This window comes from Hevea brasiliensis, chromosome 12 (assembly GCF_030052815.1).
Source record: "Hevea brasiliensis isolate MT/VB/25A 57/8 chromosome 12, ASM3005281v1, whole genome shotgun sequence".
NCBI classification, from domain to species: Eukaryota; Viridiplantae; Streptophyta; class Magnoliopsida; order Malpighiales; family Euphorbiaceae; genus Hevea; species Hevea brasiliensis.
In genome coordinates, this window is record NC_079504.1 from 22,561,457 (window position 1) to 22,587,233 (window position 25,777).

Genomic DNA, 25,777 nt, shown 5'->3' on the forward strand with positions numbered 1-25,777 from the left:
CGTGTTTTGATAGATCCGGGTGCTACGCACTCATTTGTCTCCCCTGTGTTTGCCATGAGGTTGGGTAGAAACCCCACAACTTTAGAGTGCCCTTTGTCAGTAGCTACCCCACTTAGTGACAACATAGATGTAGATATGGTTTTTCCGGGTAGCCCAGTGGTAGTGGATGGAAAGATCCTCCCAGCAGACTTGGTTCCTCTACCAGTAATGGATTTGATGTAATCACGGGATAGATTGGTTGGCAACTCATTATGCCACCTTAGACTGCAGGAACAAAAAGGTGTATTTCCACATACCTGGTGTGGAAGAATTTAGCTTTGATGGTGACAGGAGCGTGGCTCCATATAATTTGGTGTCAGCAATTAGTGCTAGAAAAATGTTGAGGCGTGGATGCCAAGGGTATTTGGCATTAGTGAGAGATACATCTGTAGAAGGTGTCAGCATGGAAAATGTTCCTGTTGTCAGAGAATTTATGGATGTCTTCCCTGAAGAGCTTCCAGGGTTGCCACCAGAAAGGGGAATAGAGTTCTGCATTGATGTTATTACAAACCCCATATCCATGCCACCTTACGAGGATGGCACCAGAATTGAAAGAGTGAAGGAGCAACTACAGGAGCTTTTGGACAAGGGTTTCATACGTCAGAGCACTTCACCACAGGGTGCTCTGTTCTATTTGTGAGAAAGAAGGATGGGTCATTGAGGTTGTGCATTGACTACAGACAGCTGAACAAGGTGACTGTGAAGAACAAGTATCCACTTCCTCGGATCGATGATTTGTTTGATCAGCTCCAAGGAGCTAGATTCTTTTCCAAGATAGACCTACGATCAGGCTACCATCAGTTGAGAATCAGGAATGAGGATGTGTCCAAAACGGCTTTCAGGACAAGATATGGTCATTATGAGTTCTTGGTGATGTCTTTTGGACTCACTAATGCACCAGCAGCCTTCATGGACTTGATGAACAGGGTGTTCAAGCCATTTTTGGACCGTTTTGTCATCGTATTCATAGATGACATTCTGGTATACTCTCGGACCGAGGAAGAACACGTGTGGCACTTGAGGATGGTGTTGCAGACCTTGAGGGAGCACCAGCTATACGCCAAATTTTCGAAATGTGAATTTTGGCTAGAAAGCATCTCATTCTTGGGACACGTGGTTTCTAGTGATGGCATTCAAGTGGATCCCAAGAAAATTGAAGCTGTAACTGATTGGCTTAGGCCTACAACAGTCACTGAGGTGCGAAGTTTTCTGGGTTTAGCTGGTTACTATAGGCGTTTTGTACAAGATTTCTCCAGGATAGCGGCTCCCCTAACTAAGTTGACCAGGAAGAATGTTCCATTCATTTGGATAGATATTTGTGAGAGAGTTTCAAAAGCTTAAGGAGTGTCTAACCACTGCCTGTGTTGACACTACACTGTGAGTGGTGAAGGATACACGTGTATTGTGACGCCTCCAGAGTTGGCCTAGGGTGTGTCTTGATGCAGAATGGAAAGGTAGTGGCTTATGCTTCAAGGCAGCTGAAGAGGCATGAGCAGAACTACCCCACCCATGATTTGGAAATGGCGGCTGTAATCTTTGCACTAAAAATCTGGAGACACTACCTGTATGGCGAAGTGTGCGAGATATACACCGACCACAAGAGTTTAAAGTACATCTTCCAACAGAGGGACTTAAACTTGAGACAGAGGAGATGGATGGAGCTTACGAAAGACTATGATTGCACCATCGGTACCACCTGGGAAGGCCAATGTTGTAGCAGATGCCTTGAGCGAGAAAATCTTACAGCGATTTGGCGCACATTTGATGAGAAGAGACCATTGATTCGGGAGGTACATGAGTTGATGGATCAAGGTTTAATCCTAGATCTTTCGGATGAGGGGTATTGTTGGCTCACTTTTTGGTGAGGCCGGACTTGAGGATAGAGTTAGAGTTTCCCGGCCAGAGACCAACAATTGATGAAGATCATAGAAAGAGTACAGAAGGTGAAGGTGGTGAGTTTGGGTTTGCCAATGATGGCGCCCTAGTGCAAGGTTCTAGGATATGTGTGCCCGATGTGGACAATCTCGAAATGAAATCATGCAAGAGGCACACTACACACTTTACAGTGTCCATCCAGGTTCCACCAAGATGTACCATGATGTGAAAGATAGCTATTGGTGGAATGGCATGAAGAGAGACATAGCAGACTTTGTGTCCAAGTGCTTGACTTGTCAGAAGGTGAAGTTTGAACACGAGACCGTCGGGGAAGCTGCAAGAGCTCCTATCCCGGAATGGAAGTGGGAAATGATCACTATGGATTTTGTGGTAGGTTGCCTCGTACCACGCGAGGATATGATTCGATATGGGTAATTGTAGACCGCTTGACCAAATCAGCTCACTTCTTACATGAAGACTACATACTGCGTGGCACGGTATGCGGCTCTACATTCGAGAAATAGTCGATTGCATGGAGTTCCGCTTCCATAATATCGACAGAGGGCCCATTCACTTCTGGTTTTGGAGAAAGTTGCAGGAGGCACTTGGCACACAATTGAACTTGATCTGACTTTCCACCCTCAGACAGACGGACAGTCCGAAAGGACAATCCAAACACTGGAAGACATGCTTCGCATGAGTGTCTTGGATTTTGGAGGTCAATGGGATGAGCAGCTAGCTTTGGTGGAATTTGCCTACAACAACAGTTACCATTCCAGCATAGGGATGGCACCCTATGAGGCACTATATGGAAGAAAGTGTAGGTCTCCTCGGTGTTGGGCGAGAAATGGGGAAGCGAAGGTGCATGATGTAGACCTAGTGCGGTACACTTGAGGTAGTTCCTTTAATCGAACGGCGAGGCGGCTTTCGATGAAGCAGAAAAGTTATGCAGACCCCAGACGGAGAGATGTGGAGTTTGCAGTGGGCGACTATGTATTTCTGAAGGTTTCTCCAATGAAGGGAGTCATGAGATTTGGAAAGAAGGGCAAGTTGGCACCTCGGTATATTGGACCTTTTGAGGTTACGGATAGAGTTGGAGCGATTGCCTCACGGTTGGAGCTACCACCCAACCTTTCTCACGTTCATCCGTGTTTCACATCTCCATGCTCGGAAATACATTCCCGATCCTTCTCATGTCTTTGCGTGGATGTGATAGAGCTAAAGGAGAATTTGACATTTGATGAGCAGCCTGTAGCCATAGTTGACTACCAAGTTAGACAGCTGAGATCTAAACAGATCCCTATGTTTAAGGTTTTTTGGAGGAGTCAATCATTGGAAGAGTGCACTGGAGTCGAGCGGGACATGCGTAGCAAGTACCCTTACTTGTTCAATGTATAATCATGTACTTTATTACGCCTTGTATAAAAATTCGAGGGCGAATTTTACGTAAGAGGAAGAATGTAACACCCCAAATTTTATTATTTATGAGTATTTTTGGTATTTTAATTTTATTTGAATTTTAGGAATTTTTTGAGATTTTTGATTCTAAAAATCGGGTTCGATTTTAGAAAATATAAACTTTGATGATTTTAAAAATTAATTTAAAGACCACGTGGCAAAACTAAAAATATATTTGGAGTCTACGTATTTTTACGAGTTTTGAATTTTTTTGAATTTTGGACATCGTTTTTGGTCCTGAGGCAGAGTAAAAATTTAAAATTTTGTATTCCGAATCGAACAGGCCGAATCGAATCAGACCGAATCGAACCGGTCGAATCGGACCGGTCTCTTCTCTTTTTCTTCCTCTTCCTCCCGCGCGCGACGCCCTCTCCCCTTCTCTCTTTCTTTTCTCTCTCCTCCCCTCCCCTGCCGCCGGCCAGCCGCCTCCCCTGCGTCCTCCCCTCGCCGGCGCCGCCTCCCGACCATCCCGGCCAGTGCCGGAGCAATGCGCGCGAAAGTCCCTGCGCGCCGCGCGACTTCCTCGGCCAAATCCGGCCGATCCGGTCACCGATTGGACCGGGTCTTGTGTCAAAACCATCTACTCGTGAGAGCTTTCCATAGACACCAAGAACGCCGAAATCCATCGAGCGGTGTCCGATTTTAGCTCGGGAAGATTTTAGCCCATTTCGACTTTTGGGCTAGATTTCTCAGCAAGTGAATCCCACGAAAACCGAGGCCACCAGACGCGCTCCATTCGTCGAGAGCTTAGCGACATAAATTTCGAATTTTTCCGATACCGTTTTTCGGTGGGTCCCACGGAACTTTGCAGTGTATTTTCGAGCACTAAATGAGCTTAGAAAATTCTGAAAAATTTATGTACTAACCCCCGTGTTATGGGCTTCGTGTAGGTATCCTCGATTCGCAGAAATTCGGCGATTGGCCAAATTTCGGCGAGATAGACCCGTTCTGAAAAGTCTCGAATTGGGCGAGGTTTTGGCTAGCCCCCATTGTCGGACGTCGGCGCGTTCGAAGTCGAGAATCGGCAAAGGTAAACCCGAAACTTGTTTTTACGTAATTTTCTAGTGCTTAAATAGGATTAAAAATCCATAAAATATTCGTGGTAGCTTAGAAAATTACGATTCTTGTTGCACTAGCGTAGTAATATTGCTAAGGCCCGCGGGGCAAAGTATTATAATTTTTAGAGCTAGTTTGGGCAGAGTTAGCTAAGCTGATCAATAAAAAGGACTAAATAGAAATTTTACATAGTGTGATTGATGAGATTTGATGGGCGGGAGAGTGTGTGATATGATTGAACTGTTGATATATGGATTGTAAATATAGAAGTGTGTTTTTAGCCTTTTTGCAGGTCGGGTAGGTCCTAGGTATAGGGGAGACTCTGCCGGATTTTCGGCACGACTTATGACGTACTTGATATTTTTCTTTGTTGTATTGAGTCAAATTTATTAAATAGATGTAATGTAATTGTCGTGAGCGGAATGACCTTCTTCCTCCGCCACAGTAATTTGTCGTCAAGTCTGTGAGTAAAATATTAATTTTAACTGTAATTTCGATATTATTATATGTTCAGCATGCCCATGCATCACTTATATGCATATATTTATGTAGTTAAACTCTAGGTACGAATTATGTTGCATTGATAACTGTTAATGTGCCATGAGTGTTGTTGTGGTAATTTGGAGCAGTGTGCGTGCGTTGGCGTGCGTGTGATGTGGTGTGGACTATGGATAGGACGGGTAGACACGGCTTGAGTTCTTCGCTAGGACCCGGTCCTTCGGGGTAGACACGGCTTGAGTTCTTCGCTGGGACCCCGATTTGTTATTTAAGTGGAAGTCCGAGCTGAGATCTTCACTGCACGAGTTGGATTTAAGAGAGCTGTATAGGGGATCAGCTCCCATATATTATGAATGATGTTACAGGGTGCGTGAGTGCTCCAAATTACCTTTTTGATGTTATGATGTGAAAATGTTGTGTATGTTGCATTTCACTCCACAGGTTGCATTAGTACTAGACAGTTATAGAGATTATAGTTAAGATTGATATTTTACTCTCTGAGTCGAACGCTCACTCCTGTTCAAAAATTTTTACAGCCACGGAGGATATTTTGTTCAGGTTAACCTGCTTTTCTACCTCGCAGGTTGTTTATCAATATTGTGTAATTTTAATTACTCCTAGAATTTCCGCATGTGTTAGCAGTATTTATTTGAATTTTGTCTGTAATATTTTTATCATGTTGGACCTGTAAACTTAAATATGTTATGCATGTTGATGGATTGGATGAGGGAGCTGAGCTCCCATTTATTTTATGTTGATGAGTATGTGGAGGGTGAGCTGAGCTCCCCAATTGAGTATTTATTGTGTTTACAGGTCGGGTGAGTCAAAAACTCCCCGTTGGAAAGTCCATTTTATGGCCGGACTCTGTCCGTTTGTTTTCTTGAAATTGGGCCCAAATGGGCCTTAGAGTTGGGTTAATGAATAGTTAAGGCTTACTACGGGCCTCGGGGGCTTTAGGCTGGCCCAGGTCCTAGTGCCGGTCCGGCCCATAGGTTGGGTCGTGACAATTATTCTTAGTATATCATTATTAAAAAAATATTAAATTTAAAATTTTATTTAAAAAATAAATTATTTGCAAAAAAATTTTTTGTATAATTTATTTATTTTAAAATTAAAAATTTTTTAAATTAAAAAAATAAATTATTTTATTTTAAATATAAAAATTAATAAAAAAATTTTAATTAAATTGAATTCTTATAGAATTTTAATTTCTAAATAAGGGGTATGAGATTTGTGAAATAATTTTATATGTTGCCCGATATAAAAATAAATACATACTATTATATATATTTTGAAAAACATAATTAAACATTAATGTGGAAAATAAGTAATAAAAGTGGCTAGTTATTAATGTTGATAATGAAATTCACCGAAAAATTTTGATAAAGAAATTTCTTTTAAAAATATGAAATTTGAGTAAAAAAAATATTAACTAAGTAAGATTTATATAAATTTTAACTGTGTTGTTAAGTTATTTTATTTAAGAGCCTTTCTTTCCATTATATTAAAATTGAAGACGATACTATTAGACATTGAAGTTCTTCACAAAGATCAGACTCTATAAGTAGGACTGTTCGTGATTTAATTAATTGAATTGTTGAGCATTTTTTTTAATCAAAATGGTAAGATAGATCAACCGACCCACGATCATCCGTTGAATCAAATTTTTATCAATTTGATTTTGGTGGATTTTTTTTTTATAAAATAAATAAATGTTACAAATATCCAATTTGATTAAACTTTTTTTTTTTGAAAATATCTAATTAATTAAACTTAAAATTTATAATTTAAATTAATTATACAAAATAATAAATACTTCAATCATAAATTTGTAATAATTTATAAAAAGTAATATAAAACATTACTTTATTAACATAACGATTATATGTAAATAATAAAATATATAAAAATATTTTTTCTGATTTTTTTATTTTAAATTAAAAATCATGATTGAGTTCATAAATTTGATTAATAAAAATTTTTAGTTCTATTGCCCCGGTTAGATGGATTACTTATTCAAAGATAGTTTTGTGATTTTTAACCAATGATTAAACACAAATTTTACTAGTGTAGCCATTAATTTTGTTGTTTATGATTGGATTTAAGGTAAATATAAATACTTGACATTCATTTCTTAAGCTAGCTTTTGGGTTACATCCATCTCTTGTCTCTATCCTCATGTGTTCATTTTTAGACAACTCGTCTCAATCTCCTGGACATGAGGAGCAAAGACTCCAATAATCTTCCGATTGAGTTAGCTTCTTTTGATATCGTCCAATTCATTTTCTCCATAAAATTAGTCCAACAGTCAATAAATTTTGCAAGGATGAAGACAAATTTGTTGGCATTAACCATAACAGAACTCACCAGAAATGTCATTAATCTGTTAAAGAGCACAATGAATCTTTCTTGATTAGAAAAGAGCAAGAAGGATATTGCAAGGGAAGTGATATGGAAGGAGGCATTTATCAGTTAAAAGACTTAAAATCACCAAACTCAAAGCTTCATGCATTCTGAAAACGTAAAATCGCACTAGCCATTGTGATCAAGAAGATTCGTGCTTGCTATAGATACATTCCCTTTAGATGCATAGGCTACTTATTTGGTTTCAAATCCATGATGGCATGGGCATTTCTCAGGACGTAGTAATATAAGCTTTCCAATTAAAAAATACTGAGAAATGAAGTCAAGTCCCCAGGTTGTTTGAAGGGTAAGGCCGCAACCTTTGAGCTAATCTCTGATAATCTTGGGTTATCAGGGTAAACAGTATTATTCCCTTTGATGTCCATGCTTCAAGCAAAGCTTCTTTTGCAGGTAGAATGCTTTCTGAGCTGATCAGCATGAGGAAGTGCAGGAACTATGTGACATCAATTGGATAAGAACATAAAAAAGGTAAAATAACAGATGATGGATTATTGCATAAAACATTAAACAAAATTGTTAAGTGAATCGACTTCATTGCCCATTTTTATCTATCAAGTGCTTTGCTAAATACAATCTCGATTAACTGGTTTATCGAACCGTTAAAGTCTGTTCTTTCACTATCACAAAATTCGATTTTCAGCTTAATTCAATTATTTTACTGGATTCTTATATGTTTCTTGGTAAATGTTTCCCTTCCCATCCCTTCTATTCTATTCTTTTCAAATTCAGCTTCAAAAAAAAAAAAAAAAAAAAAAAAGAAAAAAAAATTGATCGGACACACTGGTCCACAGATCTTGTCGGGTTTAACTTACTTTGAACATTTGAAGTTGAGTTTATCCTAGGAAGTGTCTTTTCTGGGTATTCTGGGCCAGCTTTGGCACCCTAAATTAAATAGTACATTCAAGATAAATAACACTGAAATGCTGTGAACCAAGTAGAAATATTGGAGTGGAGTGATCCTAAAGCAGTCTAGCAATTCAAAAAAAGTGCAAGATGAAGGTATGACCAAACGAAATCGGGAGATGTGATATGATTCTTGAGAAATGTAGCATGTAAATTCCGAGAGATCCCAGATTCCAATGTTTCTTCGCCTTGATCCCAAGCATCCAGAATCGAATCTTCCCTTTGCTTTTCTGTCTGCCAGACCTAGACGCCATTGTTCTGACTCAATATTCTCCTGCATAGATCAAACCAATAATATTATGGATTTTATTTTAAAACTTTTATCGTATTTCATTATTAATCTCTGATTTAATTTCCGCTATAATATGGTCTATTAGACCTGATATTGACAAGAAAAATCTTGCAAAAATACCAAACTTGCTCTAAGGGAGTTGTTTCTCTCCTTTTCTTTTCTTTTCTTTCTCGTTTTTCACAGTCCGCGAAGCAAATCCTAAGTATGCTACATAATGATCATACCATAATTAGGAAAGAGTGTGCTCCTGATGAAGCAAAGAATAATAAGCATGCCAGATGGACGGTAGAGATTCTATCCTAAGGCAATCCAAACTTTAACACTTGTCTTTTGCTGGCATTTGCCAATGCCAACCCCACAGATCCTGAGAACAAAAAAGTTGGGGTTGGACCCGTCAAACCCAATCATTTCAAATGCTTCAGACTCACATTGCTTTGTGCAGAGGGAACTCTGTCTTTCTTTGAGTCTTGAGCTATATAACATAGCAAGTCACGTTAACCCCATCTCTCGATATTAACGGTTTTCTTGTTTTCTGGTTTTCCACCCTCTTCCATGTCCCCCTTTGAAAAAGCAAAGAGCAGAACCCGAGACCCAAAACCCACTTTACTGTTTATTCCATCTTTTTCCATGTCCCCCCTCTGTTATATATATCACCCTGACATTCCCTATCTGTTCCATTCATTACCAACACATCATTCCATTCGTAGCTTCTCTTATCATTTGTTTTTTGTTTGCTTCTTGTACTTTTCTGCTCCCATCTCACCATCATCATCATCATCATTTGCAGATCATTCTATATCAGCATCTCCAATCAGAGTTCTTCATGGAGGTAGTTTTTCTTTCTAATAATTCCTTTAGTCTCAGTCCACTTGCATATTAGTTGCTTTTGGGGACTGCCAGTTTTAGATTTTAGAAGCTTCTAGCTCAGCTCATTGTCTTTAGAGTGAAAATGTTATTTAATCCCTTCTTTTTTTAATCCATTGTATCATTCTTGAATTCTCTTTTGGTAAAAATGTTAATTAATTCTTAATAGAAGACACTTTCTACTAGTTTTGGAAAAACATGTTCTCCCCTACTGGTTGAACTGCTCTTTACTAAAAGTAGGAACTGTATGTACATGGACATTTTAGTAAGTTGATAATTTTCTTCCCAATTAAGATTCTGAAAATTATAGGCATCTTTCTATATGAATTTCTAGTAATGCATGTAACACTATTTTGCAGAGTGTTGAATTGAAGGTGGAGATGGTTGGCATACATGAGAAAAGACTCAGGAAATCCCTGTCAAAATTGAAAGGTCAGTATATATACGTATCTCTATATATAAAACTTCCTCAAACTAATTAACTGGTGGAGTATCTGATGGCCCTTGTGTTAAATTACAGGAATAGAGAAAGTGGAAGTGGATGCTAATAGCCAGAAGGTGGTGGTTACAGGATATGCACACAGGAACAAAATACTTAAAGCGATAAGGAGAGGTGGTCTGAAAGCTGATTTCTGGTCTGCACAAAATGAGCTTCTCAATGCCTATGCCTGCAGTGCAAGCTATGGAAGCTTGAGATTTAACAACTTCAACTTCTTCTAAGATTTTTTTTTTCCTCTTCTTTTTGCCCCTTACGTGGGATATGGTATACCAAAGTTGTGCTTTGTTTTTTCACATTTTATTTTATTTTATTTGTTCCTGATTCTGTTTCTCCTTTTTCTTTTTCAAAGGAACTGTCTCATGATGATACATGCTTAGATAGAGTAAAATGGAAGAGTCCTAGATTTTGCAGATTTACCAAGTTTTTTTTCCCTTTTCCTTTCTATCCCTTTTATTGTAACATCTAATTTGCTAAATTAGCTCAGTCCAAGAGAGAGACAGTTGGAATGAAGATTAAATTTTGCTGTGCCACTCTGGATTCTTATCACCAAGTATGCCATTGCCATCCATATTGTGATTTGTGTGAAGATAACAGCAAATGCCTGACTGCTTGAATAGTTTTACAATAAGACATTATAAAAATCTATTGCTAAAAATAGACATTTCTGAGATTTGATTCTAATAGATAGCGTTTTGGAATTATTTATCTTAAATATATTAAATTAATGCAAAAAATTGAACATTTAAAATCATTTGAGAAGAAATTTAATTATAACACACGATTTTAAAATATTTTATATTATAAATATTAAAAATATAAAAGATTATACCACCTAAAATTAATTATTTTAATTAACCATGTGGATGCATACTTTTTATCATATCACTTTATAATAATTTTTCTTAAAAAAAAAATTATTGCAAGAAATAATAAAAACATTATAGTTTAAAACAATAAAAAGCTTATTTTGATCAAGAGGCTGGAAGAACGAATGGGACTTTATTTAGACCCAAATAGTCTCGAGATGGCAACCAATAAAAAAAATGATATCGTGAAGATACAAGTATTGGCACAGCCTCCTCCCTCTAGAGTCTAGACGCAGCCCAGAGTGCATCTTCCATCAAAAGAAAGGCAGAAAGAGAGAAAAATAATAAATATTGAAAATGCACTTGAGCGAAAACGAAGGGATAGAAGGCAACACCTTCGTGGTGACTGGTGGGCTGGGCTTCGTCGGCTCCGCACTCTGTCTGGAGCTGGTCCGCAGAGGTGCTCGCCAGGTCCGACCCTTTGACCTTCGTCTCACTTCTTCTTGGTCTCACAAACTCACTACTCATGGAGTTCAGTGCATTCAAGGTCTCATCTTTCTTTTCTTTTCTTTGTTTAATTTATGTTACATGTGCTAAATCGGTGTATGTTCTGCATCTGCTTTGTATCTAATCGCTTACCCTTCTCAAAATTGATTTTCTTCTACTTGACTATTAAATTTAATAGGAAGTTTTTATTATTCTGGATCCGTAAAATTGATTGGTTTTTAATGTATATTTTAGTAGGCAAATCGCAAAAACTAAAACTTTTGTTTCTCTTTTCTGCATCTTCAATTTATGCTGGTTTTGCATCTGAGATCATGTGGATCAGGGACGAATTGATATCTTGAAAAATGAAAAATTGAAAAAGAATACAGTATATTAAATTTGGAAAACATGGCATTTTTACTTTTAGTTCAAAGATCAGCTGCTTTGAACCCAGTTTGATTTGTTGGGTGCGCAAGAAGACCTTTATCTTTCATATTTTTTTATAAATTTGTTTCTCATTGTAAACATCTATAGTGGGAAGTAAGTAATTAGCAACGAGTCTAATTGGGAAGAAAGCTGCAGTTGTTTAGCTGTTGCTTATCAACGAATTATAGGACTTCATGCTTTCAACATTGGTTATTGTCTTTTCATCCAACATTTTCCACAATTGTCAAATTCGTTGTAAAATGTAAAGTATTTGTTGAGTGAATGTTTGATTGCTATATGTAGCTTTATGCTTTCAACTTTTGTTTCTCTTTCGTTTTTCTAGTCTTCAAAGTTTTTAATTTGGATCCATAAAATTGATTGGTTCTAGTGTATTGCAATTCTCTAAGCAATGGTCACTAATGACACAGGGGATCTCACCTACAAAAGAGATGTTGAAAAAGCTTTACGTGGTGTGGATTGTGTCTTCCATCTTGCTTCATTTGGCATGTCAGGGAAAGAAATGCTGCAGTTTGGCCGCATTGATGAGGTGAATATAAATGGAACCTGCCATATTCTGGAAGCATGCATTGAGTTTGGGATCAAAAGGCTTGTTTATGTGAGCACATATAATGTCGTCTTTGGGGGAAAGGAGATTGTGAATGGCAATGAAGCCTTGCCTTACTTCCCAATTGATGACCATGTTGATCCATATGGAAGTAGCAAATCAATTGCTGAACAGTTGGTTCTGAAGTACAACGGCAGTCCTCTGAAGTAAGTTATTTGTAAGAATCCCAGGTTCGATAGTCCCTGATTGATTTCATTTTTATGCCTTTTTTTGCAACCCGCTAAATGGTTCATATCAGTGGGTAGAGTCCTATAATCAAAATGATAAGACTTGGTTTATTTAGATACTTTCCTTGAGAGGATCCAACAATAGTGAATGACTGATTGTCTGTATTCTGTATAGGAAGAATAACGGAAAACGTCTTTATACATGTGCAATTCGTCCAGCTGCTATATATGGGCCAGGTGAAGAAAGACACTTTCCAAGGATCATGTCCTTTGCAAAGTTGGGTCTTCTGCCTTTCATAATCGGTGATGCAAATGTGAAGACTGACTGGGTTTATGTAGATAACCTTGTGCTTGCACTGATATTGGCAAGCATGGGACTCTTGGATGACATTCCCATGACTGGAGGACGTCCTGTAGCTGCTGGACAGCCATACTTTATATCTGATGGTAACGATATTCTTTGAAATAATCTTCTTGTTAATTTGAAAATTTGAATTGTCAACAAGTGACTTGTTCCCATAACTCTTTAATCCCAATCATAAAATTGGGAATGTGAGAGCAACTTCTTTGAACTGCCACATGAGTTCATAAAATTGGGAATGTGAGAGCAATTTCTTTGAACTGCCACATGAGTTGTATTGGATTAGAATGATGTTTACAGTGAGGGATAAGGAAATTGATTACTTCTTCCACAGGATCTCCAATCAACAGTTTTGAATTCCTCCGACCCCTTCTCAGAAGTCTAGATTATGATCTGCCAACAGCTTCTTTAACTGTACCCCATGCTCTCATTCTAGGAAAGATTTTCCAGGCTATCTATACACTCTTGTATCCCTGGTTGAATAGATGGTGGCTTCCTCAGCCATTTATCCTTCCAGCTGAAGTATACAAGGTATTTCTAACAATCCATATATGCATATCTTGCCTAGAAATCAAGTCAAAAGGGGCCATATTTGCTGATTCCATTGTACTTGAACAGGTTGGTGTGACCCATTATTTCTCTTTCCTTAAAGCTAAGCAGGAGCTTGGCTATGTTCCAATGGTGACTCCTCGGGAAGGCATGGCTGCAACCATCTCCTACTGGCAGGACAGGAAAAGGAAAATGTTGGATGGACCTACCATATATGCATGGCTGTTTTGTGTGATTGGGATGGGTACATTATTCTGTGCAGCTTACTTACCAGATACAGGACCAGTGCCGCTCTTCAGAGCTATCAGTCTTTTCGTCTTCCGTTCGATGTGGATGACAAGGACAGTATTTCTTCTAGCTACAACAGCGCATATTTGTGAGGCCATATATGCATGGCGTCTAGCAAAACGGGTGGATCCTGTTAATGCAAGAGGATGGTTTTGGCAGACTTTTGCCCTTGGGTTCCTTTCATTGCGTTTTCTCTTGAAAAGAGAAAAAAATAAGTCCTAGTTACTGCAAATGTATTCCTAGACTAAGCTTCCGTTTATTACACAGAAAATAAAATATTTTCTATCATTTGAATGCAATGCTAAACTAACGATACGGGTTTATATTATGTATATATAAGAGTTTTCACGTCTTGGTAAGATTATCAAAGATTAGAGAATGAAAATTTATGAGAAGTCACTCTTCCACCCATTTTCCAAGAAAGATGTGAACAAAACGTGTGTTTGGGATTTCATTTTTAAATGATGCATTAGCAGATTTACTCTCTTTTTTATCACACATGTTATGCAGAAAATTAATGAAGATTTTGAATAAGCAGCATAGGGCAAACATCTTCAATAAAAACCTTGTATGACCTTTATTGATAGATAATCAAGGCTGAGACATCAAAGGCGTTAACAACAATGACATATGTCAAGCCTCTCATCTTATTCTAAATCCTAAGCATGAGCATTTCTGTAACTTCACAGCCTTGCAGAGGGTTCCTTGCGACCATCTGACTTGAAACTTGCCACAAGTACCTGAGAGAAGGCATTCATGAGCTTTTCATTGCTAGTAAAAGTGTTGCTGCTTAAATAGGTAGGCAACTTAGACCAAAGATACTACAACCAGTTAACCTTTGGCCAGATTATGCCCTATAAGCATTGCGGAATTAGAACTCTTCAGATCATTTAGTTAGCACATAATGAGGTCAAGAACAATAGCAATACAATGGCAACTAGAAATTCAAATTCCATATCTACTTCTGAAATGTTGCATAAGGCAAGGCCAAAGATGCAAGGCTACAACGGGCTCAAGGAAATTCATATGTGCATGGGAGTGCATAATTGTTTGGGCAATAACAAGCATACGCAGTTTTTCCAAAAGTAACAAAGTAAAATATGTTAACAGAATAGCAAATTCACCTGAACGGGAGATGCAGCAGTTAGAAGACCAGCTACGCCACCACCTAGCACACGACCATCTGGCCCAGATAAAGACACACTTAACCCCCCAGTTCGGCTTCTTTTATCTCCATTTTCTGATGGCAGAAATACACCAGACAGCGACAAAATTTGGAATAACCCCTACAATGAGAATAAGTGCCTCTTAAATCCAAATTAAAGCAATTGTACAACTGAACTTTTTAAAGTTGAAAATAAGTCATTGATAAAGAGTAGCTTTAATTTAAGGATGTTTAGTTTTAAATAAAATACAAAACTTAATAATCAAAATTTTCCCCTAATTCAACACTTAAGCCACCTTCAAAAGCCAAAAACTTCCCAGCTCTAAGTTATATTTTTCCTCGTAAAAAAGGATTACAAAGAAACATTTCATTTCTACAGATGTAAACCCTTCAGGGCAATCTTAATAATCTGAAGAGAATTTCTTGCTCTACAAAAATGCATCTTCAATGGCTGATAAAAAAGACATGAGTTTATCATGCAAAACAAACCCATTCAACATTCATGGTTCAGCTATAGATTCCCAACTATTTTACAATTTCACAAGGCAAAATATGGAGATGTCATCGAGTTACAGCATCACCTTTCTATGCACTAACGAAATTCATGAGTCACCATTCTTTCTCTAGATGTGTGTGCACGCGCATGCGCATTCATGTGCATGTGTGTGTGTGTGCAGGTAATCACCAGGCTACTAAAACTGAAGTTACATGCAAAACATGGAGATATCATTAAGTTACAGTATCACCTCTTTATGCATTAACGAAATTTATGAGTTACTACTCTCTCTCTATATGCGTGCGTAGGTACACGCGCACGTTCGTGTGCACGCGCATGGGCGCGTTCATGTGCACTTGTGTATGTGCAAGCGTTTGTGCACATGATCACTGGACTACTAAAACTGAAGTTACATGCAAAACATGGAGATGTCATTAATTTACAGCATCACCTATCTATGCACTTGCATGTCTATGTGCACGCATGTGTGTGTGTGAGCATATGCGCACGTGATCATCAAACAACTAAAACTGAAGTTATATGGCAAACCTCATATGTTGTCGTTCCACCAGATATGGCTAGTTCACGGAGAGTAACACTTGATAAGGTGCCATTTGCTGACATGATACAAATATCCCTTTGACCACGCAGAGAAAATGACATTATTTTTGATGTTACATCCTAAAAAAGGAAACCATAAAAAGACATATTAACTTTTGATTAATAGAACACCTCAATACCGAGTAACATAAGCATACAATAGAATAAAAATACTAGAAATCTAAAAAACTAGTTAGGATCAGCTAAAGAGACAACACAAGTTGGGGTTACAACATCAAAAGCATAGATGCTCACATAATATCCAAGGTAGTTAAAAGTATAAGGTGCACTCAAAATGATGCTTCACGGCATCGTTTAAAGTGCAAAAAAAAGCATTTACTTTATTAAAACAAGCATAAAATTATTTAAAAAAATCAATTAATAATATAACACGCAAAGAAAATTCAATTCTTTATATAAAATTTAAACTTTTAAGAAATTATCAAATATCTAAAAGCTTTTAACATTTAAATTCTTTCAATCTTAGCCTTGAAGTTGAGACTCTGTGTTTTGTGCTTTTTTTTTTCTACTTTTTTCAAAAAACCCTCTCTTTATTAATCGTGCTTACTTAGTAATCAGAAAATACTTTCCTATCATTTTTCTTATCTAGACTCCGTTTTCCATGAATTCAAGATACAAAAGGTATTGTGGGATTCATTTATTAAATATATAGATCCCATATGATTGTGTCTTAAGTTCATAATAGACCCGATTTAGACAAGTCATTGCACTTAAGCGTTTACGCTTTTGACTAAGAAAATGCGAAACCTGAAGTAACACTTGTTATGACCTAAGAGGCAAGGATAGGTAAGCACTTTAATTATCCTAAAACTATAATGGCTGATGTGTCAAAATACAAATAAATAAATAATACGTTAAAGGGACCCGTGCGATTACCTTCCAAAAAAATGTCATTTATAATTAGTATATTATTAATCTTTCTATTATTGGTGGTTTGGTAACTTATGAAAAATATTCCTACAAGTCATTTCCATTATTTTCCATTAAAGATCACATGCCATGCCCAAAAAATAAATAAACTAGGAAGCATTTGTTTTATGTTGGAAATAACATGAGGTGTCATGCCTAGTTTGTAATAATGGATGCCATCAATATGCCACTTTTGCTTGAGAACTATGCATGTGTTTCAGACACGAATCAGATCCAAACACTTTACAGATTTGTGGACAATTCTCCTAAATGTAATTCCACTATTTTCAATTCACTGCTAAGAGCCCATGCAGAGAAAGAAAAACAATTATATGAACTAGGATGCCTCAGCAGTATTCGAAACAATGTGATAAGGAAAATCTATGACGTTAATGTAACAACTCAAATCTACAACTAGGCATATCAGTGCATGATGCATGCACAATTACTTTGACATTTCACGTTACCCTTCAATTAAGTAATGTAGGACGCAGGTGTGGTACAACAGGCCCTTAGAAGAATCCTTTCGACATAGTACAATTTCTAACAACGTCACTACTTAACCCTGCGTAACTGACCCATATGCTTCAGATATTATAGTCAAGTTAATGAACGCCTGGCAATCTAACTGAAAATACCTGCTTAAATTCGTAACCAAAAGTAATGTGGCTGAATACAAATTTTCGAACGTTAACATGGCACACGCAATTAATATCAAATGGCATATGCATGGCAAATGATATTGACAGTTTCTATCAACACATATGACATAATCAAATATGACAATTAGTCAAAACAAAGTTATAGTATTATTAAGTTGCAACTATTAAAGTTCGCCAACAATAATCAGAAAGAGCAAAAATTAGAAAACAAGAAAAATGTAAAGGACAAGCAGAAACCTCTCCAGCTTTCACATTGATAACATGTGTTCTAAATCCAGCCCGAGCTGAACCTGTGAACAGAAGCCTCTGTGAGCTAATCATATTACAGGGGCAGCGAATCACAGCACAGCAATGACAAGGAAATCAAAAATTCGAAACCAAAGAAAAAAAAAAAAAATATATATATATATATATATATATATATATATATATATATATATATATATATATATATAATAAGTTCATGTATCGAACACAAAAGAAATAAAAGAATTTCCATTCCTATTTCAAACAAGCAAAAATTTCACTACCCTTTTACCAAAGTAAAATGAATATTTATTCCTTAAAGAATTGACTTTTACGAAAATAATTATCATAAAATATGTAAGGAATAAACACAAAATATATGTTGACGAGAAATGAATATATAACTCCATATAGCCACAGAATAAAAAGAAGGGACAGATAGGTAATTTTGCGAAACAAGAATATGAAGTCGGAAGGAACGGATCTGAAGTTCCAGCATAACCCACAACATCACTATCATTTTTCTTTTTCTTTTTCTAATTTGCTGAGTTATATTTAACCAAATAACCATATTATCCCATTTCATTATATCAGCAACAACCATCTCAAACCTCCAAAGCCACTGTTGCCTTAAAAGACATTCCAATCCCACCACGTGACAGGCAATAATAATAACAATAATAACGCAAAACATCAAAATAAAAAACAGGATCAAAACACCATAAAATTAAAATCCTTTAAGATTTAAAAAGAGAAGGAACAATATACTACCCAGCCCCTCATGTTGCTGCTTCTTTTTAGAAGCACATGGTCTGACTCTCGCTTTCTTGGACCCAGTGGGCGAGATTGATTCTGCTGCCGCATGAGGACTAGTAACAGCAGCAGCACCTGCAGGAGGAGGAGGATGAGGAGAAGAAGGGGAAACGCCTACAGTTGTCTGGTTTACGGACTGGGATGCGGCTACAAGAGCCAATTCCAAAGTGCCACCTGGACCGTACTTCCTCTTCCTACCTCTCTTCTTCTTCTCTAGAGTTCCAGACACACTCCCCTTGTTTTTCATGTTCATGTTCGCAATAATACCATGGGGTGAGACTGCAGCTCCGCTGGTTGATCCTTCCACACCACCTCCTCCTTCGTTGGAGGGAGCTTGGTTGGCAGTTGAGATGGCAGTGGTCACAGGTTTGTCGGCAGCTGCGCCATCGTCACTGAAGGGTAAAAGCACGTTCAGTGGAGCCTGCTGTGTCGTCCCCGGACTTTTCAGTAGTCCCACGCCTAAGGGCTCCCCAGTAGTGTTTGTCATCAAACCCATCTCCAATTCTGTCTCCGATCCTGACATTGTTTCTTTAATTCCTTCCACACCTCCTCCTTCTCCATTGGAGGGAGCTTTGTAGGACGGTGAGGTGACAGCGGTCACGGGTTTGTAGGCAGCCGTGCCATCGGCACTTAAGGGTAAAAGCATGTTCAGTGGAGCCGGCTGTGTCGTCCCCGGACTTTTCAGTATTCCCGCGCCTAAGGGCTCCCCGGTAGTGTTTGTCATCAAACCCATCTCCAATTCTGTCTCCGATCCTGACATTGTTTCTTTAATTCTTTCCACACCTCCTCCTTCTCCATTGGACGGAGCTTTGTAGGACGGTGAGGTGCCAGCGGTCACGGGTTTATAGGCAGCCGTGCCATCGGCACTGAAGGGTAAAAGCATGTTCAGTGGAGCCGGCTGTGTCGTCCCCGGACTTTTCAGTATTCCCACGCCTAAGGGCTCCCCGGTAGCGTTTGTCATCAAATCCATCTCCAATTCTGTCTCCGATCCTGACATTGTTTCTTTAAATCCTTCCACACCATCTCCTCCTCCATTGGACGGAGCTTGATAGGTAGGTGAGGTAGCATTGGTCACAGGTTTGTAGGCAGCTGTGCCATCGTCACTGAAGGGTAAAAGCATGTTCAGTGGAGCCGGCTGTGGCGTCACCGGACTTTTCTGTTGCCCCACGTCTAAGATTTCCATGTCGAGGTCCTCGTCTAAGAGCTCCTGGATAATTTCTGTTATCAGTCCCGTCTCTGATTCGGTCTCCGATCCAGACATTGTTGCTTTAAATTCCAGAGTCACTACTAAACATTAAATAAAAAGAATCAAAGAAATTAAAATTAAAATTACAGTTGCAGATCAGCACAGAGACCAAATCTACACTGAAATGTAACAGAATCTAGAAGCCTCAAAAGGATAAGATTTTCCACTCCTATTGAAAGTTGAAAGACCGAAGTCCAAACAAGTCTCAGTGACTTGGGTGGCTTGTTGAGTGAGGGAAAATAAATAAATCAATAAACCGACGAGATCATCAATTTTTTCTAGAGACAACTTGAAATTTTTACTAAACCCTAACATGGAAAATGCAAGCTTTACTCTTAAAAAATCTAGTAAACGCAAAATCAATACCCTAATGACTGCAAAAGTTAATAAAATTTAATTTAATTTTCAAAAAATAAATTTAATCAAAATTGAGAACTAAAACAAAAATCCGCTTCAACAGGAAGAAACAATTTCCCATATTAATTTTATTTTTTTAAAAATTAAAAATTCAAAAATACATATCCATAAAAAAAAAAAAGCTTACAGTGAAAAATAGGGGGAAAATAATGATAATAATAATAAAAAAAAAACTTACAATAATTTAGAAAATAGAAAAAACAGATACCGAAAATTAGAAGGGGAAGAAACGAAAAAGCAAGAGCTCCTCCAATCCAAATGCTATTTTTTTCTCTGGAAATGCGAGAAAGAAAACTGGAAATATTAAGATGTAAGTTAATTGTAAGAATTTTTTCATATATATATTGATTTTTTTATGAATTTCCATTTTTTCCTAAGCCTTTTCACTAGTGTCTTTTCATTAAAACAAAAATAAATTACAACAATAGTCCCTAATTTCATTAAAACAAAAATAAATTACAACAATAATCCCTAATTTATCTAATTATTTCATTTTAATTACTCAATTTTAATTCTATTCCAGAAAAAATCCCTGACAAGTTTCTAAATTGAAAAATCACTCTTTTATTATTTTTTTCTTTTTTATGCATGTATGTGTGCGAATTACAGTTGTTTTATTTTATGCATGTATGTGTGCGAATTACAGTTGTTTTATTTTATGCATGTATGTGTGCGAATTACAGTTGTTTTTATTTTATTTTCCTTTTTATGAAAATCTAATTATAGTATTTTTCATTACAGTAACTATAATAGGATTGAATTTTATTCTTTTTTTGGTAAAACCTAATGAAATTTTCAATTGGGATTTTGTTTCTTTAATTAATTAAAAATATTAATGCATAAGCAGGTCTGGTCATTGGTGGATAAGGTTTCCCCATCAGATTAAATTTAATTTGAGTTAAATTTGATATTTATGGTTCAATGAATAGAATTGATTTTGAAAATTGTTATTAAAAGTATCTTAAAAGTCATAAATTTTTGCTTGGTTCAATTTTATTTTTTTTTAAGAAAAAATATTAATTATTTTTTAGGGTATTATATAGATAAAATCATTTTCAAACTTGTAAAATTCTAATTAGAATTGAAATTGAATTGCACCAAAACCAAATGGCAATGAAATCAATTACATATTATTAGTAACATTAGTTTTTTTAGAAATAGTAGTGCTAGTATACAGTACTTTTAAAAACTGAGATTATAATTTTAAAAAAATTTTTGTTTATTTGAAATAAACAGTTAGTAGTTATAATAAAATGACATTTTGGGACTGTTGTTCTGAGCAATAATTTGGATTTTATTAGATTAAATATGCAATATTTTAAATATGATTTGGTTTTAAATTAATAATAATACTCGGTATCTTTTATATTTATTTAGTTTGTATAAAATAAGATTATTTTGTTACTAAAAATGAGATAATTTAATAAAATTTTACAATTTCATTTGTGAGATTTTTATAAATTTATACTATTTTCTGTAAAATAATTAATTACAAAAAATTTTATTAACCTCACGCAATAAAATAAAACTTTCTAAAAAAAACACATAATAATGCTCGGATGTCTTTTATGATTATTTAGTTTTATAAAAACTAAAATTATTTTCTTACCGAAAATGAGATAGTTTAACAAATTTTATAATTTAATTTATGATACTTTTGTAAACTGACACTATTTTTCATAAAATAATTAATTATAAAAAGTTTATTAACTTCACGGAAAAAAATAAAATTTCCTAAAAAAAAACACGTAATAATACTCGGATGTTTTTTATGGTTATTTAGTTTTATAATAAGTAAAATTACTTTCTTACCGAAAATGAGATGGTTTAACATAATTTTACAATTTAATTTATGAGACTTTTATAAACTAATATTATTTTTCGTAAAATAATTAATTATAAAAAGTTTATTAACTTCACAGAAAAAAAATTTCTAAAAAAAACACATAATAATACTCGGATGTTTTTTATGGTTATTTAGTTTTTTAAAAAGTAAAATTATTTTCTTACCAAAAATGAGATAGTTTAACAAAATTTTACAATTTAATTTATGAGACTTTTATAAACTAATACTATTTTTCGTAAAATAATTAATTATAAAAAGTTTATTAACTTCACAGAAAAATAAAATAAAATATCTTAAAAAAAACACGTAATAATACTCGGATGTTTTTTATGGTTATTTAGTTTTATAATAAGTAAAATTACTTTCTTACCGAAAATGAGATGGTTTAACAAAATTTTACAATTTAATTTATGAGACTTTTATAAACTAATACTATTTTTCGTAAAATAATTAATTATAAAAAATTTATTAACTTCACAGTAAAAAAAAATTCCTAAAAAAACCACGTAATAATACTCGGATGTTTTTTTATGATTATTTAGTTTTATAAAAAGTAAAATTACTTTCTTACCGAAAATGAGATGGTTTAACAAAATTTTACAATTTAATTTATGAAATTTTTATAAACTAATACTATTTTCCGTAAAATAATTAATTATAAAAAGTTTATTAACTTCACAGAAAAAAAAAAAGTCCTAAAAAAACACGTAATAATACTCTAATGTTTTTTTTATGGTTTTTTAGTTTTATAAAAAGTAAAATTACTTTCTTACTGAAAATGAAATGGTTTAACAAAATTTTACAATTTAATTTATGAGACTTTTATAAAATAATATTATTTTTTGTAAAATAATTAATTATAAAAAGTTTATTAACTTCACATTAGAAAAAATTCCTAAAAAAAACACGTAATAATACTCGGATGTTTTTTATAGTTATTTAGTTTTATAAAAAGTAAAATTACTTTCTTACCGAAAATGAGATAGTTTAACAAAATTTTATAATTTAATTTATGAGACTTTTATAAACTAATACTATTTTTCATAAAATAATTAATTATAAAAAGTTTATAACTTCACAAAAAAAAATCTCCTAAAAAAACACATAATAATACTCGAATGTTTTTTATGGTTATTTAATTTTATAATAAGTAAAATTACTTTCTTACCGAAAAATGAGATGGTTTGACAAAATTTTATAATTTAATTTATGAGACTTTTATGAACTAATACTAATTTTCGTAAAATAATTAATTATAAAAAGTTTATTAACTTCACAAAAAAAAATTTCTTAAAAAAAACACGTAATAATACTCGGATGTTTTTTTTTATGGTTATTTAGTTTTATAAAAAATAAAATTACTTTCTTACCGAAAATGAGATGGTTTAACAAAATTTTACAATTTAATTTATGAAACTTTTATAAACTAATCCTATTTTCCATAAAATAATTAATTATAAAATGTTTATTAACTTCATAGAAAAAAAATAAAATTTCCTAAAAAAACACGAAATAATACTCGGATGTTTTTTTATGGTTATTTAGTTTTATAATAAGTAAAATTACTTTCTTACCGAAAATGAGATGGTTTAACAAAATTTTATAATTTAATTTATGAGACTTTTATAAATTAATACTATTTTTTGTAAAATAATTAATTACAAAAAGTTTATTAACTTCACAGAAAAAAAAATCCCTAAAAAAAAACACGTAATAATGCTCGAATTTTTTATGGTTATTTAGTTTTATAATAAGTAAAATTACTTTCTTACCGAAAATGAAATGGTTTAACAAAATTTTACAATTTAATTTATGAGACTTTTATAAACTAATACTATTTTCCGTAAAATAATTAATTATAAAAAGTTTATTAACTTCACAAAAAAAAATTCCTAAAAAAAACACGTAATAATACTCGGATATTTTTTATGATTATTTAGTTTTATAAAAGTAAAATTACCGAAAATGAGATAGTTTAACAAAATTTTACAATTTAATTTATGATACATTTATAAATTAATACTATTTTCCATAAAATAATTAATTATAAAAGTTTATTAACTTCACAAAAAAAAATCCTAAAAAAAACATGTAATAATACTCGGATGTTTTTTTATGGTTATTTAGTTTAATAATAAGTAAAATTACTTTCTTACAGAAAATGAGATGGTTTAATAAAATTTTACAATTTAATTTATGAGACTTTTATAAACTAATATTATTTTTTATAAAATAATTAATTATAAAAATTTTATTAACTTCACAAAAAAAAATAAAATTTCATAAAAAAAATACGTAATGATACTATGATGTTTTTTATGGGTATTTAGTTTTATAAAAAGTAAAATTACTTTCTTACCGAAAATGAGATGGTTTAACAAAATTTTACAATTTAATTTATGAGACTTTTATAAACTAATATTATTTTACGTAAAATAATTAATTATAAAAAGTTTATTAACTTCACAGAAAAAAATAAAATTTCCTAAAAAAAATAGGTAATAATATTCGGATATTTTTTTTATGGTTATTTAGTTTTATAATAAGTAAAATTACTTTCTTACTGAAAATGACATGGTTTAACAAAATTTTAAAATTTAATTTATGAGACTTTTATAAATTAATATTATTTTCCGTAAAATAATTAATTATAAAAAGTTTATTACCTTCACAAAAAAAAATAAAAATTCCTAAAAAAACACGTAATAATACTCGAATGTCTTTTATGATTATTTAGTTTTATAAAAAGTAAAATTACTTTCTTACCGAAAATGAGATAGTTTAACAAAATTTTACAATTTAATTTATGAGACTTTTATAGATTAATACTATTTTTTGTAAAATAATTAATTATAAAAAGTTTATTAACTTCACAGAAAAAAAAATCCTAAAAAAAACACATAATAATACTCGGATGTCTTTTATAGTTATTTAGTTTTATAAAAAGTAAAATTACTTTCTTACAAAAAATGAGATGGTTTAACAAAATTTTATAATTTAATTTATGAGACTTTTATAAATTAATACTATTTTTCATAAAATAATTAATTATAAAAAGTTTATTAACTTCACAAAAAAAAATCCTGAAAAAAACACGTAATAATACTCGGATTTCTTTTATGATTATTTAGTTTTATAATAAGTAAAATTACTTTCTTACCGAAAATGAGATGATTTAACAAAATTTTACAATTTAATTTATAAGACTTTTATAAACTAATACTATTTTTCGTAAAATAATTAATTATAAAAAGTTTATTAACTTCACGAAAAAAAATTTCATAAAAAAAATATATAATAATACTCGAATGTCTTTTATAGTTATTTAATTTTATAAAAAATTAAATTACTTTCTTATTGAAAATGAGATAGTTTAATAAAATTTTATAATTTAATTTATGATATTTTTATAAAATGATACTATTTTTTATAAAATAATTAATTATAAAAAAATTTATTAACTTTAAGAAAAAAAATAAAAATTTCTTAAAAAAACACATAATAATATTCGGATGAGTTTTATGGTTATTTGGTTTTATAAAAAATAAAACTACTTTGTTACCTAAAATGAGATAGTTTAATCAAACTTTTACAATTTAATTCATGAAACTTTTGTAAATTGATACTATTTTTCATAAAATAATTAATTATAAAAAATATATTAACTTCCCAGAAATAAATAAAATTTCCTAAAAAAAATGCATAATAATACTCGGATGAGTTTTATGGTTATTTGGTTT

The 25,777-nt window shown here is 33.5% G+C and overlaps 3 protein-coding genes across 3 annotated transcripts; 2 read left to right on the forward strand and 1 right to left on the reverse strand.

Moving 5' to 3' along the window:
* Positions 1-9,057: 9,057 nt before the first annotated feature.
* LOC110654317 (heavy metal-associated isoprenylated plant protein 28-like) lies at positions 9,058-10,438 on the forward strand. Its single transcript, XM_021810253.2, has 3 exons — positions 9,058-9,374; positions 9,769-9,841; positions 9,930-10,438. Exons 1-3 carry the CDS (start codon positions 9,369-9,371, stop codon positions 10,127-10,129), a joined length of 279 nt encoding a protein of 92 aa, XP_021665945.2. The 5' UTR covers positions 9,058-9,368; the 3' UTR covers positions 10,130-10,438.
* A 421-nt stretch (positions 10,439-10,859) lies between these two features.
* LOC110654426 (uncharacterized) lies at positions 10,860-14,039 on the forward strand. Its single transcript, XM_021810414.2, has 5 exons — positions 10,860-11,261; positions 12,055-12,397; positions 12,594-12,865; positions 13,114-13,310; positions 13,398-14,039. Exons 1-5 carry the CDS (start codon positions 11,072-11,074, stop codon positions 13,836-13,838), a joined length of 1,443 nt encoding a protein of 480 aa, XP_021666106.2. The 5' UTR covers positions 10,860-11,071; the 3' UTR covers positions 13,839-14,039.
* Positions 14,040-14,118: 79 nt separating this feature from the next.
* On the reverse strand, positions 14,119-19,882 carry LOC110654326 (uncharacterized). The gene is made up of 5 exons (XM_021810262.2): positions 18,487-19,882; positions 17,707-17,759; positions 15,827-15,958; positions 14,741-14,902; positions 14,119-14,356 (listed from the first exon to the last, which is right to left on the reverse strand). The coding sequence occupies exons 1-5, from the start codon at positions 19,787-19,789 to the stop codon at positions 14,300-14,302; spliced, it is 1,707 nt and encodes a 568-aa protein (XP_021665954.2). The 5' UTR covers positions 19,790-19,882; the 3' UTR covers positions 14,119-14,299.
* Between the last annotated feature and the right edge of the window lie 5,895 nt (positions 19,883-25,777).

Bases quoted from the DNA above. Each gene is read 5' to 3' on its own strand.
- LOC110654326 (XM_021810262.2), bottom strand. From the start codon at position 19,789: ATGTCTGGATCGGAGACCGAATCAGAGACGGGACTGATAACAGAAATT. The intron at 14,903-15,826 runs GTTTGCCATATA...TTCTCATTGTAG, and splicing joins GTGGAACGACAACATATGAG to GGGTTATTCCAAATTTTGTC. The intron at 14,357-14,740 runs GTGAATTTGCTA...GCCTTCTCTCAG, and splicing joins CTGCTGCATCTCCCGTTCAG to GTACTTGTGGCAAGTTTCAA.
- LOC110654426 (XM_021810414.2), top strand. From the start codon at position 11,072: ATGCACTTGAGCGAAAACGAAGGGATAGAAGGCAACACCTTCGTGGTG. The intron at 12,866-13,113 runs GTAACGATATTC...CTTCTTCCACAG, and splicing joins GCCATACTTTATATCTGATG to GATCTCCAATCAACAGTTTT. The intron at 13,311-13,397 runs GTATTTCTAACA...GTACTTGAACAG, and splicing joins TTCCAGCTGAAGTATACAAG to GTTGGTGTGACCCATTATTT.
- LOC110654317 (XM_021810253.2), top strand. The intron at 9,842-9,929 runs GTCAGTATATAT...GTTAAATTACAG, and splicing joins ATCCCTGTCAAAATTGAAAG to GAATAGAGAAAGTGGAAGTG.